Raw genomic sequence first — 14545 nt, 5'->3', positions numbered from 1 at the left:
CTCAATATTTTAAGATATAAACGTATTATTTTTGAGATAATAACTCATTATTTAGAGATATTAACACATTTTTAATAAGTCATTATTTTTGAGACACTAACTCAATATTTTAAGATATAAACGCAATATGTTTGAGATAATAACTCATTATTTATTTACTCATTTTTAAAAGGTTTATCATTATTTTTAAAATACTTACTCAATATTTAGAGATTTTAACTCATTTTTAATAAGTTTCTCAATATTTTTGACATACTGACTCATTTTTGGAGATATTATTTCAATATTATGAGATACTATTTATTTTTTATACACTAACTTAATAGATAGATAAATAGATATTAAAGTATTGCTTTGAGATAGTCCAACTTATTATTTTGAGACACTAACTCAATATTTTAAGATATAAACGTATTATTTTTGTGATGGTAACTCATTATTTAGAGATATTAACTCATTTATAAAAGGTTTATCATTATTTTTAAAATACTTACTCAATATTTAGAGATTTTAACTCGTTTTTAATAAGTTTCTCATTATTTTTGAGATGTTTTTGACACCATATTTTGTGCTTCTATCCTCATCTTTTGTCATCACATGGTCAGACATGAGCTTTATATCTGTTTTTATTAAATAACATTCATAAGAAAAAACAAAACAGACGCTTCTTCTCTCTCTAATACAAGCGTCTGACAGGTCAGGTGACGGTCACATGGTCCGCTCAGCTGATGCTCATGCTAATGCTAATGCTAACGCCAACCAGCCGGACTGACTGACGGTTCTCCTGCGGCACAGAGACACGGTTCTGACGGTCAGACAGGATGCCTTTCTCCGAGCTCTACTTCAACGTCGACAATGGCTACCTGGAGGGGCTGGTGAGGGGATTCAAAGCCGGAATACTGTCCCAGGCGGATTATTTAAACCTCGTTCAGTGTGAGACCCTAGAAGGTGAGTTAACACGGATGCTAACGGCTAACAGCTAACCTAGCTGCACAGAGCTAACTCCAGCTAACACCAACTGTCAGTCTCAAAGCTCCATTTATATACAATAATTGTGCTTTTAATAACACTCTCCAACGATATTCTTTGTATTATTGTCGCTTAGTGTGAGTCATTGAGCTCCATATCGAGGTTTACCCATAAATAAATGTGAATAGTATGCGATATGTGTCTTTTAAGGCTTACTATCGTCTAAATCCTAGCTAGCTAACGTAATGCTAACATAAGCTAACCGAGTGTTTTGCCGTCTATTGACCAACTATGGGCTGTTTTTTTAGAGGAAGTGAAAGTACAGTAGGAAGATATTTTACACTGATACGTGAGACACTATAGTTTAGTTAAAATGATCATGTTTTATTAGATTTATGTAGCTTTATTTCTCGGACACTCCCACATTTTACCCTGCTCGTTAACTCACTGCTTGTGACCTTTTTCTGCATAACATCAATATAACTGAGATTTTATGGCGGTTACGCGTCTTTCTTTTTGCACAGCTAAGCAGAAATGTGTTAGGAGTGAAGTCTGCAAAGGGTCATACCAGTGTGCACCTGTTCTGTTAAAGCTATACTTCACAAAACTGTGGATTATTTCCCCTTCTCATAAACGTGTCATTCCTAATCAAGTTCATAAATCACAGTGGATCTTCTCTTTAGTGTGTAATGTTAAAATCACATAATGTATATGAAATGAATATCATATAATATTATAAGATAAATATATATAATGGTGCAAAGTAGTGATAAACTGAATGAACTGTAATATAGATAGATATAGGTAAGCTGCGATGTGTTTACGTGTAACAGGAGTAAAAGCAGTATAGACCTTTTTTAAAGATGTAAACATAAACATGCCAAAACAGTCCTAGTTCATTTCCTGTTGCGGTGTATGTGAATGACATCAGCTGACAGGAAGTGAACAAGGAACACGGCTGTTGCTGGGCAACAGCCGATCCCAGCTGACATTGGGCGGACAGGACGCCAGTCTATCACAGAGCACATAGAGACGAACAGAGACAGACAACCACTCACACCTACGGGTGATTTAGAGTCATCAATGAACCGAACACCTGCACGTCTTTGGACTGTGGGAGGAAACCGGAGAACCCGGAGAAAACCCACGCAGACACGGGGAGAACATGCAGGGAGAACCCTCTTGTTGTGAGGCTACGATGTGTGTATTTCGGGCCTGTGTGTGTTGCATTTGCCAAAGTCTTTCCGTCAGTTTTATCCTCTGGCTCGGGGAAATGTTTTCATTTTAGCTGTATGTTTAGCAAATAAACTTTGTGGGCACACCTGCACAGAGGGGGTTCAGGATGAGTGCGATGATGCGTTATAATCTCTCGATGAAGCGATGAGCCGGGGAAAAGAAGCGCCTGGCGACTTCGACTCTAACAGCGGGGTGAGCAGTGCATGATAGGAGGTATCGGACATCTTCAGCGTGCTTTGGAAAACGGTCAGCAGCTATGTAACGTGTACAAAATGCGCCAAAGCTTGCAAACATAGTGGAATAGTCGTGCTGATTCCTGTTTTCAGACACAAGTTTGTCAATGAGCAGGGAATTTCATTACTATTATGATTATTCCGTTACTCGTCTTGCAGCTAGATTTCAAGTTTCACCACACTTACCACAGTAACACCATGTGTCCGCCCTGCAGATCTGAAGCTCCACCTGCAGAGCACAGACTATGGCAGCTTCCTGGCCAACGAGGCGTCTCCTCTCACCGTGTCCGTCATCGACGACAAGCTGAAGGAGAAGATGGTGGTCGAGTTTCGCCACATGAGGAACCAATCGTACGAGCCGCTGGCCAGCTTCATGGACTTCATCACGTAAGCAAAAAAAAAGAAGCTGTGTTGAAATAACAACTTCCTGATCTGTGACGCACACCATCTCTCTTGAGTAGCTTTGAAGTTTCAGAATAGTTTCCACGGTTTTATTCTGCCGTATGCTGTTCCAGCCAATCAGACTGAGTTGATATTCATTTTACTATAGATATTATTATAGTTACTGTTACTTTTTGGTTGCTTGTATCTCTGGAAGTGTGTCTGTATCTCTGTCTTTGTATCTGTCTTTGTCTCCCTCTGTCCATCTGTGTGTCTTTTCTCTCTTTCTCTCTCTCCTTCTCTCCCTCTCTCCGGTGCAGACAGATGTGCGTCCTCCACAGAGCTGGGTCTGTCTGACGTTCCTGTCTGTTAAAGTGAAGGTTTTCGTTGCCACCGTACTCTACGGGGGAATTGTTGGGTCTATGTAAATCATAAATAAGTCATAGAGTGTGGTCTTTACCGACTCTGTAAAGTGTCCTGAGATAACTTTGGTTATGATTTGGCACTGTAAATAAAATTTAATTGAATTGATTTGAACTTCTCAACATGAGACCTTGTGTAAACCAGGAAAATCATGACAACAGTTTGAACCCGGTCACGTTCATGTGTGAAAATGGCCTCTACTGCAAGTTTGTCAGTCTGAGCGGTTGCTTATCAATGTTTATAAAATACTGGAACCAAGAAGTGAATGACCTTGCACAAAGAAAGTAACTTTAAGCTTCAATCCATTTCAATACAAGTCACGCTTTCTACACAGTACTGACGCGCATTTTACAAAACCCTACCCGACGTTTTCCACTGGATTTCCTGCCAACGAGCCGCTGCTTTGAGTCCATTTGAGTGCATAATGACAACCAGCTCGGAGACACGTGTTTGAGGTTGATAATCCAGAACAGTGAATATTCTGTCACCTTTCTTTTCTTTATAAAAAGCGATGTCATCTTGTGGTACCACCGCTGCAAGCAGGGGACTATATGTGGGACTATACTCAAATTCAATCCATTGATGAGTTATGTTAGTGGGAAAATGTTAACCCAGCACAACACAAACACCATTTCAATTATGTGTTTCTAATTAAAGGTTGGGTTTCCCTGGAGGACCAGCAGGGACACAATTTAAAGTGTTTTCTACCTACACATGCATTATATTGACACCGGAACAAAGGTGACTAAATGTTCATAGAGCAGCGGACGGCTTTAACAATGTTAAGATCTGCTTTAAAAAACAATTGGTACTAATGTAAGTATACTGAATAGTACTGTTTGTGCTCATAATGGGACCTACAGTACAGACCAAAAGTTTGGACACAGCTTCTCATTTCACGACTATGAAAATTGTAGATGCACTCGGGGACACATTCAAAGTTTTCCCAATCTTTCGGACTGACTGACCTTCATTTCTTAAAGTAATGACGGCCGCTCGTTTTTCTTTACTTAGCTGCTTTTTTCTGAACAGTTTGTTCACTAGGACCATCAGCTGTGTGTCCACCTGACTTCTGCACAACACAACTGAGGGTCCCGACCCCATTTATAAGGCAGGAAATCCCACTTATTGAAGCTGACAGGGCACAGCTGTGGAGTGGAATCCATTTCAGGTGACGACCTCTTGAAGCTCATCAAGAGAACGCAGAGTGTGTGCAAAGCAGTGATCAGAGCAGAAGGTGGCTGCTTAAAGAAACTAGAATATCAGGCGTGTTTTCAGTTGTTTTACACTTTTTTGTTAAGTACATATTTCCACATGTGTTCATTCATAGTTTCGATGCCTTCAGTGAGAATCTACAACGTCAATACTCATGAAAAGAAAGGAAACCCATTGAATGAGAAGGTGTGTCCAAACTTTTGCTCTGTGCTGTATGTGATTGTTTCAAACAAAAACCAAAATGGGGGTAATGGTGAAATGCAACTCTCAGTGACTCTGCAACCACATAGACAGCACAGAGATCCACTTGGCTTCTCAGCCTTGTTGTGAACACTTCTCCCCCCACCTCGTGTCTTCAGGTACAGCTATATGATCGACAACGTCATCCTGCTGATCACGGGCACCCTTCACCAGCGGGCGATCTCTGAGCTGGTGCCAAAGTGTCATCCGCTGGGCAGCTTCGAGCAGATGGAGGCGGTCAACATCGCCCAGACCCCCGCCGAGCTTTACAACGCCATCCTGGTGGACACGCCCCTGGGTGTGTACCTCCTTATAACCTGCTATTTAAATAAAGCAGGGTGTTAAAACTGAATAATAATGACTCCTACAGAGCAGCAGATGGCGCCAAAGCTCAAAGAAATATTCTAGATTTTCTTTCTGTTGATTTTCTGTCAATTCTTTCTTCTTTTTCTCCTCTTTTCAGCTGCATTCTTCCAGGACTGCATATCTGAACAGGACCTGGATGAGATGAACATTGAAATCATCCGTAACACGCTTTACAAGGTAAAGCATATCATAGTAGAGATTACACCGACGTAATGATGAAACATACTGAGTAAGAAAAGGCAGGATGAACTGAAACCACAGCACGAGATAAAGTAAATCTAATAAAGAGAAACTAAGAAAATAGGCAGAAGATTGAAAAGATACTCTCGATAACTACAAATATTTTAGGAATATTTTAAGACCATATACACTTAATGGTTAACTATGTCCTCTCAGGCTTACCTGGAAGCTTTCTACAAGTTCTGCTCCAACCTCGGAGGAACCACGGCTGACACCATGTGTCCCATTCTGGAGGTGAGTGTGTGCTCTGTTTATAGGGTGAAAATACACACACACACACACACACACACACACACACACACACACACACACACACACAGCTGGTGGAGGAAGTCCGTCTGAATTAAAATCTGAATCACACGCATTACGGAGCAGATCTGGATTTTCACCATCTGTTTTCACGTATGAACCCTGGACAGTGTCAGGAGGAACAGGTCTGGAGATAGTGTCCACTGCCTTCTCACTTACTTGAAATACTCTTTTTGGTTAGATGTTGTTGTGGCAAGAGGTGGGGACATGGCGCAGATAACACCGCACCGATACTAGTTTGTAATTTGGTCATAAAAGAGGATATCTACGTCTGCTTTTACGAACAAAAGTTCCAGAATCCTCCTGTGAGACATTTTTGTTGCAAAAACGCGCTCACTCTTTACTGTCCGAGTATCGTTTTCTTCTGGTTTGGAGTAGAAATGTCATGAGGACGCACGTTGCTCGTTGTGAATACACTGAAGAATGAGCAGCTCTATTCACACATGGGCTCGCTCAGAGATGAAACGGTCGTACTCTGGAGGGTAAACTGTTTGATGTACGGTCCGACTGAATCAGACATGTGCGTTCTCACATGCAGCCCTGCCGCGTCATGTCTAGATAATTTCAGGTTTGCAGTGTATTTGTGAAAAGGGGCTAATAATGCTTCCAATGGCTCGCTGCTTTGGGAAGGTGTCAAGTTTGTCACATTGTGGCCCCTTAAATCCTCATTATGTACCAAAAACAACAAAGTATAGTTTATTATATTAACCTATATTGATTAATTAGGTTGTTATATTGACTTGAGGAGGTGAGATAAGTGTGCATATGAACCTGCTGAATACTAAGAGGATCAGCTCAGTCGCTCACTTGCTTTTGCTCCACTGACCTTCATGTCTCCGCTGCAGTTCGAGGCGGACAGGAGAGCCTTCATCATCACCATCAACTCGTTCGGCACAGAGCTGTCCAAGGAAGACCGCGCCAAGCTCTTCCCCCACTGCGGCAAGCTTTACCCGGAAGGCCTCGCTCAGCTGGCCCGGGCAGATGACTACGAACAGGTCAAGGCCGTCGCTGATTTCTATCCTGTAAGTAAAAAAAAAAACAGCGACCCGATGCGATCACCTCAGCTTTTAGATAGAAAACAGAAATGAAATCACCTGAGATGGTTTTGTCTTGTTCGCCTGTGTCCCTCCAGTTCCCTGTTTTTCATTCTCCCGTCTGTTACTGTGAATGTCCGTCACTAAGTCTGAACTTTGCCCCGTGTCCTCAGGAGTACAAGCTGCTGTTTGAGGGTGCCGGCAGCAACCCAGGCGACAAAACACTGGAGGACCGTTTCTTTGAGCATGAGGTGACACACACACGATCAGACATACACTGTGTATGAGGTGACACACACACACGATCAGACATACACTGTGTATGAGGTGACACACACACACGATCAGACATACACTGAGTATGAGGTGACACACACACGATCAGACATACACTGTGTATGAGGTGACACACACATGATCAGACATACACTGAGTATGAGGTGACACACACACGATTAGACATACACTGAGTATGAGGTGACACACACACGATTAGACATACACTGAGTATGAGGTGACACACACATGATCAGACATACACTGTGTATGAGGTGACACACACACGATCAGACATACACTGAGTACGAGGTTACACACACACACGATCAGACAGACACTGACTCCCAGGTAGAGAAACAACTTAACGCCTGATTATTACCTGGCTGCACAAACTATGCAGAAGTGACACAAATTTGCACATCTGATGCTTGATAACGAGCAAATCATTAGACTCAGGTGTGTTAGAGCAGAGAGAAACCTAAAACATGCAGGACAGTGGCTCTCCAGGACCGGAGTTGCCCACCCCTGACTTAGACGATTCGAGAAGCTTTCATCATGGCTGCCACCTAAATACATCCGGGTCATTTCCCTCAGTTTTTAACTTTCCTTTGTCTGCAGACACTGTTTCTAAATTACCTCAGACCTACTTTGGCATTTCTGTGCTATTTCATGTAGCTGTATTTTCTATTCATTAGCTTCTGGATGTGAATGGGTATGGCGTTGTATGGTAATCAGGAGCTTGCTTGTCATTATTAGCTTTGTGATGTTTGTACACATCTTCCTCCGCGCAGGTGAAGCTGAACAAGCTGGCCTTCCTCAACCAGTTCCACTTCAGCGTCTTCTACGCCTACGTCAAGCTGAAGGAGCAGGAGTGCAGGAACATCGTGTGGATCGCCGAGTGCATCGCACAGCGGCACCGCGCAAAGATTGACAACTACATTCCCATCTTTTGAGCCTCCTCTTTCTCCCTCTCCTCCTCCTCCTCCTCCTCCTCCTCCTCCTCCTTCCATCGTCATTTCAGTCAGTCTTACGTCTCGAGCAGTGTGTCTCTGGTCCCACTTCGGTGTTAAAAGATTCTGATGGTTTGATGCTAAATTTCCTGCATTCTTCACTCACGGGTGTAAATTAGCTCTCAGCACCCACGTTTCCTGTTGTAATGTGAGTTCCAGCCACGCTCATTATGGCTTAGATCACATAAATACTTAAATACTGTTCTGGCTGGAAGAGAATCACTCGAGGTGGTTGGTGCTTGTTTTAATCAGCTCGGCAGATAAAGGAGGCGACTCATTTGACTTTCAAACACTCTCCTCTGATTGTCTAAACTGTTTGACGCTCAGTGTGTGTGTGTTTTTTTGTTGTTGTGGCACACCCTGTCCACCTGACGCGTTGGCTGACAAAACACACCACGAGAAGAATTTGCAATTTTTAAAGTCCGGGAACGAACCCGCCAGGATGGACGAGGCTCGATGTATTTTAACACCCAGCGCAGCAAACGTCAACCGTCTTTTGTCAGAACGTGTTAATCTCCAGACACATGAAACCCTTAAAGGTGCAGTGCACTGTGTGTTTTGGATTTATCGCCTACAAAAATGAGTCAGAAGTTAAGGTCCTAACGTCTGAACACGACTGCAGAACTTCAGCCGGTCACGAAAACATTCCTCTGCTCAGCCTCAGTCTCCACCCGGTTCTGTGTAACCTGTATTTATTTCTGTTGTAGTGCTCGCTTTTGTCCGCATGTCTGATCATTACCGTGGTTTCCCCCCCGAAAAAAAAACGAGTGAAATGTGTGAGCCCCCCCTCCTGATCTCAAACTAGATCGTCGTTCCGTATTAAAATGACATAACCGCTAAGCAGCAGCTTCCCGTCCTCGCCGTCCCTGTTCCCGTGTGAACTTGTGTAAATGAACGTACCGGAGCGAGGCGAAGTCTTGTGAGTATATGACGGACTTAATGTTTAAAACTATAAAAAGATATATAGATATTTAAAGATGACTCTATGATTTTTTTTTTTGGTTTCATGCTGTAAAAATTGATTTATTTCTGTTTCGATCTGTTTCTTACTTGTGAATGTGTTCTGTAAATGTGACAAAAAAATAAATAGATTGCAGAAATGCAGTTCTGGAGACATTTAGAAGAGCGATCAAATGGCTTATTTTCACTAGTCCAGCTTGATGGGGAAACTAAATTATGCAGAGAGGAATCATGTTTGTGTGCAGTATGTACTGTTATGATGGAAGAGCCAGGTTTTGAAGTGGTTTGCAAATAGGAAAAAGTGATTTTTAAATCCTTAAAAGCTTAAATGTTAAACCGCTCGGCCAGTTAAACAGTCGGTTTGCTCCGCTGCAGATGAGCCGGCAGAACAGCGTGTAAAGTAAAATGTCTCAAATAGAAATATCACCGCAGCCCTGGAAAGGCTTCACAGTCGCGGTCAGAATGGCGATGCTAACATGTCGATGTTAAGCAGACGTGTACCATGTTCGTCTTCTCTCAACGTGGCATTAGTTTTGCAGGTCATAAAACAAAGTATTGGATAAACGGCTCTACACCAGAAGTCGTTCCAATTATTCGGAATAAAGATACACCTTCAGTTATTGAGCACGGATATGACTATTTAATATAAAAGCACACAGAAGGCCTAAACAAATACCTTTTATTAAAGAATATTGAGCTTGTATATCATACATTTATCATGACCGAAAGAACGAGGTTGCGGGTACAAGCGGCCGAAATGTGTTTCCTCAGGAGGGGGGCTGGAGTCTCCCTTAGAGAGAGGGGGAGAAGTTCAGCATCCGTGAGGAACTCGGAGTAGAGCCGCTGCTCCTTTGTGTTGAAAGGAGCCAGTTGAGGTGGTTCAGGATCCTCTAGTAAGGATGAACCCTGGGCGCCTCCCTAGGGAGGTGTTCCAGGCACGTCCAGCTGGGAGGAGGCCTCGGGGAAGACCCAGGACCAGGTGGAGAGATTAGATCTCCACACTGGCCTGGGAACGCCTCAGGATCCCCCAGTTAGAGCTGGTTAATGTGGCCCGGGAAAGGGAAGTTTGGGGTCCCCTGCTAGAGCTGCTGCCTCCGCGACCCGACCTCCGATAAGAGGCTCAAGATGAGATGAGATCATATATATATATATATATATATATATATATAAATAAATGGCTAAATAAGCATCATTTTCACTATCAGTCCGTTGCTTAACATTAAAGTAAATACGGGCGGATTACACCATTTCAAAATCGCCCCAAGCATCGTTTCCTGCATTCAATTTTCTGTAAAAAGAGTTTTCATATAGGCCAGGTCAGAAAATGTATCAATAGATACTGATACCACTGTGATAGGCCAATAATATCAGCTGACGTGTCCCTGCAAAGGCTGAACCCTTCAGGTTTAATTGAGTCCAATCAGACTGTGGAGCTCCAGCTGTTGTATCAGCAGCTTGCAGGGCTGTCAGAGAACCTCTCAAAGTCACCAGAGAGCTTCTGAACTCAGCTGAGGGAACAAACTTCGCTCTTCAACCATGACCTTACAGCTTAAAACCAAAGCTCAACTCTTTGACCTGCACTGCTCCGTGGGCCTGATGGACTGGGACATGGACAAGGAGCTGAAACTGGCAACAACCACGGACCAGGTTTACCACGGTGACTGGTTTTCTTCTGTCCGTAATGTTGGGCTTCACTGTGGGTTGGTGTCGTTCACTCCCAGCACCACAGGACTCCACTGATGTTCCAGTTGAAACAAAGCTTATCAGTAGATCTCCTTTGACGTTACATTCAGGAACAGAGAATGAAGTGTGGACGTGTGAAGTTTGTCGGCGTGCAATAATGTTTGTGTGTCGATGTGTTGACAGACGACAAAATAAGCGATCAACACATGGTCCAGAGGTCTTCCGCAAAAGTCTCGAGGAGAAAAGAGGAGTTCGTTTGGTACGATAAACTTTCAGGTGAGCTGCGGATGAGCCGTCTGGTTCAGTGTGTGTCCTTCAGAAGCTTAAATTCATCGTTTACAGACAGCTTTCTCCCTTTGTAGCAAACCTACACACATTTAAATGTCATTCTATCATCATGGTATAGTTACAAACTGTTACGTTTCAGTGTTTCTACCACAATGCATTGTGTGCATCTTGAAAGCTGAGACAGACACTTTTGGAAATGCTAAAGTTAATGTGAATCAGAGGTGGGAGGCTGAGTAATATTATGTGTTTTATGCTGAGCTCATCATCTCCTGAGTACACCTTCACGTTTAATGGCTATATTTCTAAATTGTTCATGTTCAGGCTTGATCAAATGTTCTGGGTGTTCCATGTTGTCCATACAGAAAGATGTTTCAGTTCGTTGTTTCCACTCTTACTTGAAATGATCATTTCACAGACACTGAAAGCTGTGCTGTTATCATCTTTATCGGTGTAATGAAAGACCTCTCTTGGACCGTTCCTTCCTCTCCGCCGTGACTCCTTCTCGTTGCAAGTTTCCAGTGATGTAGAAACGTGGGTTCGAGGTCCATGTTTTGCAATGAACTGTCAGAAATAAACATGCATCCAATTGGTTACCACTTCCTAGATATGAGAGTAGTAATATCAGCGAATAAAGGTTTTCCCCAATGTCCCAAAATTTATTTTCTCTCTCACAAATATTCGGAAACCTTCAGAGTTCCCCATTTCCTTTTTGAGCAGTGGCCTTTCTTTATCTTCCCCGTCTTGTCTTGCATGTACCCTCTCTCTTTATTCCTTTCTTTCAAATGAAAATGTTGTTGTTTGTCTTCTGGAGAGGTGAAAAGGCTCTCGCTGTGCTTGAATCTTTAAATCCTCAGCTCTGTTTACTCTGAAACCACAGCACCCTCCCTCTGTGTTTGGTGTGTGTCACCTTCAACTTCTACTATTGATTGTTCTGCCCGTCAGACACCTTTGTGAAGCCGAACCTGTGGCTGTTGGTGAATCCCGTTATCGCCTGCCCGATTAGGTACAGAATAAACCCAGCAGGTCTGCAGACTCTCCGTGAACCTGCAGAGGGAATCCAGACGCCTCCACTGAACCCCTCAGAGACCCAAGTCACCACGGAGCTCCACGCGTCTGCTGCTCTTCAGGAGGGACTGCTGCACGCGGTACAGTATACACTGCAGATATCCGCAATCACTCTGTGTGTGGGTTACTGTAGTCCACTGTACTGGACGTGATGCACAATAATCACATGGTGTTTCATTTTTCCACGGATCTACAGGTGAGCAAAGGCAGGAATGAAGAAGCGTTAATGCCTGTGAAAAAAAAATGCTGGATTTACCAAAGCAAGGAAATGCACTGGTCACATGTTGTCATGTGTTTTAGACTTTTGTTCATTTACAAGAAAACTTCTTAGGGTATTTACATACAAAAAAAATAAAATGTATGGTTGCACACGAGACCTGCTTTTCAGAAATCCAGTAGCACACCACAAACACTAATACAGGATCCATTTACACTTATTTAAAGTGTGTGTGTATGTGGGTGTCTGTAAGTAATCCCACTATAATTTACGATTTAGATCAAGCAAGAAGACGTCGCCTGTCAACCAGCCAAGGGCAGACGCAAAGGAAGGGCCACGAAGGCCAGGGTAAGAACACTGGAGCTGGTCCATGTTCCTCCAGTAGGATGTAGGGAACTCTATTCCTCTTTAAAAGCCCTTTTATTATCATTTTACTGTGAGCGTTTGGGGCGGGGCTCTGTTGGGAAAAGGTGGAGTCACTTACTTCTGTGCACAAATCAGCATTAAGCATTTGGGATGTTGCCAGCACTGTTAAATCAATCTGATGAAACCAAACAGGTAGACCTGAGGGTTAAACATATGTCCTTAACATTGGGGGTTGGATCGGTCCCCAAAACACAGGACTTTCAACGGGTGAGTGGGGTCACTTCCCGTTGACATTCATGTAGACGACCTTTTTTCTAATCCTAGCCAAGTTGTTTTCATGTCTAGCCCTCACCCCCACCTTTTGAAGGCTAAAACCGCTCACGTACTGTTGCGATCCACTTCCAGTCCGTCACAAATCTTTCTGCAGAACATTTCGCGCGATATCGTATGAACCTGTTCATGAAAATACGTTGCGATCTTTCAGTTTGAGCTGAAGTGCGGAGTTTGCATGGATTTCTTTGGAGTGCTCTGTGAAATGTTAAAATGACGACTGTTGCATGAGCACCACAGTCGAAATAAATCACTTTTAATAAGTTTCCGTCTGCTTCCAGGACAATAAGACCCTGAAGCCAGGATGCTGGCCTCGTCCACCTGTGAACTACTGCATCCTCATTGCTTTGGCGCTCAAGAGCAGCCATACTGGGAGCCTCAGGGTCCAGCAGATTTACAACTTCACCAGGTCAGACTAATTGGAGACAGACATTTTCTGAAGCTGCTGGAAGATAAAATAAAGGGCCTGTGTGTTATGTCAGTACAGTAAAGCTTCAATGGAGCAACATGGAGCACCAGTTTTCTTGTGTTCCTGTCCCTTCCCCAGAGAGCACTTCCCCTTCTTCCAGACGGCTCCAGACGGCTGGAAGAACACCATCCGACACAACCTGTGCTTCAACAGCAGTTTCCGCAAAACCTGCAACCAGATGTTCAGAGACGGCAAGAGGAAGTCGTGTTTTTGGCACCTGACCCTGGACGGCCACCGCCGCCTTAAGGATGAGATCTGCACACTGACTGAAGACAACCTCAAGCAGCTGCAGAGATGCATGTCGCACCCAGGTGAATGTGATCAAACCGACACGTCGGCATCGCAAAACCACAACAGCAATCTGTCACCGCGGCTCTTACTGCCACAGTTAATGGATGCTATTAGGCTCATTTGAGGCAATTAAAAACAATTAGATGAGATTAAGTAGTAATTCAGAAACAAATTACTAGAGAGCACCTTGGATGTTTGTAAATATTTGACATAGCTGATCTAATTTTCACCACAGTGCATCAACAACAGAGTTAAAACAAGTAAAACTGAGCACTTATAGGGCTAGTCCTCAGTTTCAATGTTTGTTTTTCAAAACTTAGCTTTTTCTGTGCCTTTTGTACACAAAGTGCATTTTAGGTCACTGAATATGATCTTTGAGAAAACCTCCTCCAGGGTGAAGAAGTTGATGAACTCAGTGTTTTGTTAAAAGGGGAAAACGGACGGTGACATCGGAGTGAGTGTCGTTATCTCCGTTTGCCATCACAAATGAAGCGTCATGTCGTGCATTGGCGTAGATGGTCGAAATAGTGCTGGTTCTCACTGTGAACTGGATTTTTTTTTTTTACTAGCCTGGGTATACCCATGCTACCCTGCGCGTGATTTAAATTCACCCCGCTCGGCAGCCTGGATTTCATGGATCTGATTTTCGCCTCGGGGAACCATCACAGAACAGGAGGGACAGCAAGACGATGACGACGTCTATTCGACACACTGAAGTTTGTAGTTTGTTTACATCTTGGTGGGTCATGTCTGCAGAGCGTCCATATATAGCTCTACCATCTTCCCTCGTGTTTGTCTTGCACAAACAGCAATAGTCGCTCAATGCCAGCGTGTACATGTGAATCTCTGACCCACCGTCTTCTTCCTCGCCTTCTACGTACGTCATCTGATATAATCGATACCATTGGCTATTAGCTACATACAAACACATTTGATAGACA

The 14545-nt window shown here is 43.3% G+C and overlaps 2 protein-coding genes across 2 annotated transcripts; both read left to right on the top strand.

The window, feature by feature from the left end:
• The first annotated feature begins 764 nt into the window (after nt 1–764).
• LOC310948520 (V-type proton ATPase subunit d 1) lies at nt 765–9042 on the top strand. The gene is made up of 8 exons (XM_083915676.1): nt 765–948; nt 2654–2825; nt 4817–4995; nt 5161–5240; nt 5460–5537; nt 6458–6634; nt 6820–6897; nt 7717–9042. Exons 1-8 carry the CDS (start codon nt 822–824, stop codon nt 7876–7878), a joined length of 1053 nt encoding a protein of 350 aa, XP_083771802.1. The 5' UTR covers nt 765–821; the 3' UTR covers nt 7879–9042.
• Nucleotides 9043–10431: 1389 nt separating this feature from the next.
• On the top strand, nt 10432–13728 carry foxr1 (forkhead box R1; the record flags this gene model as incomplete). The annotated part of the gene is made up of 6 exons (XM_083920578.1): nt 10432–10552; nt 10762–10854; nt 11809–12011; nt 12428–12496; nt 13126–13253; nt 13392–13728. The coding sequence occupies 6 exons, from the start codon at nt 10432–10434 to the stop codon at nt 13726–13728; spliced, it is 951 nt and encodes a 316-aa protein (XP_083776704.1).
• Between the last annotated feature and the right edge of the window lie 817 nt (nt 13729–14545).

This window comes from Echiichthys vipera (assembly GCF_963691815.1).
Source record: "Echiichthys vipera genome assembly, chromosome: 1".
NCBI lineage: Eukaryota > Metazoa > Chordata > Actinopteri > Perciformes > Trachinidae > Echiichthys > Echiichthys vipera.
This window is presented reverse-complemented; position numbering and strand designations above follow the sequence as displayed.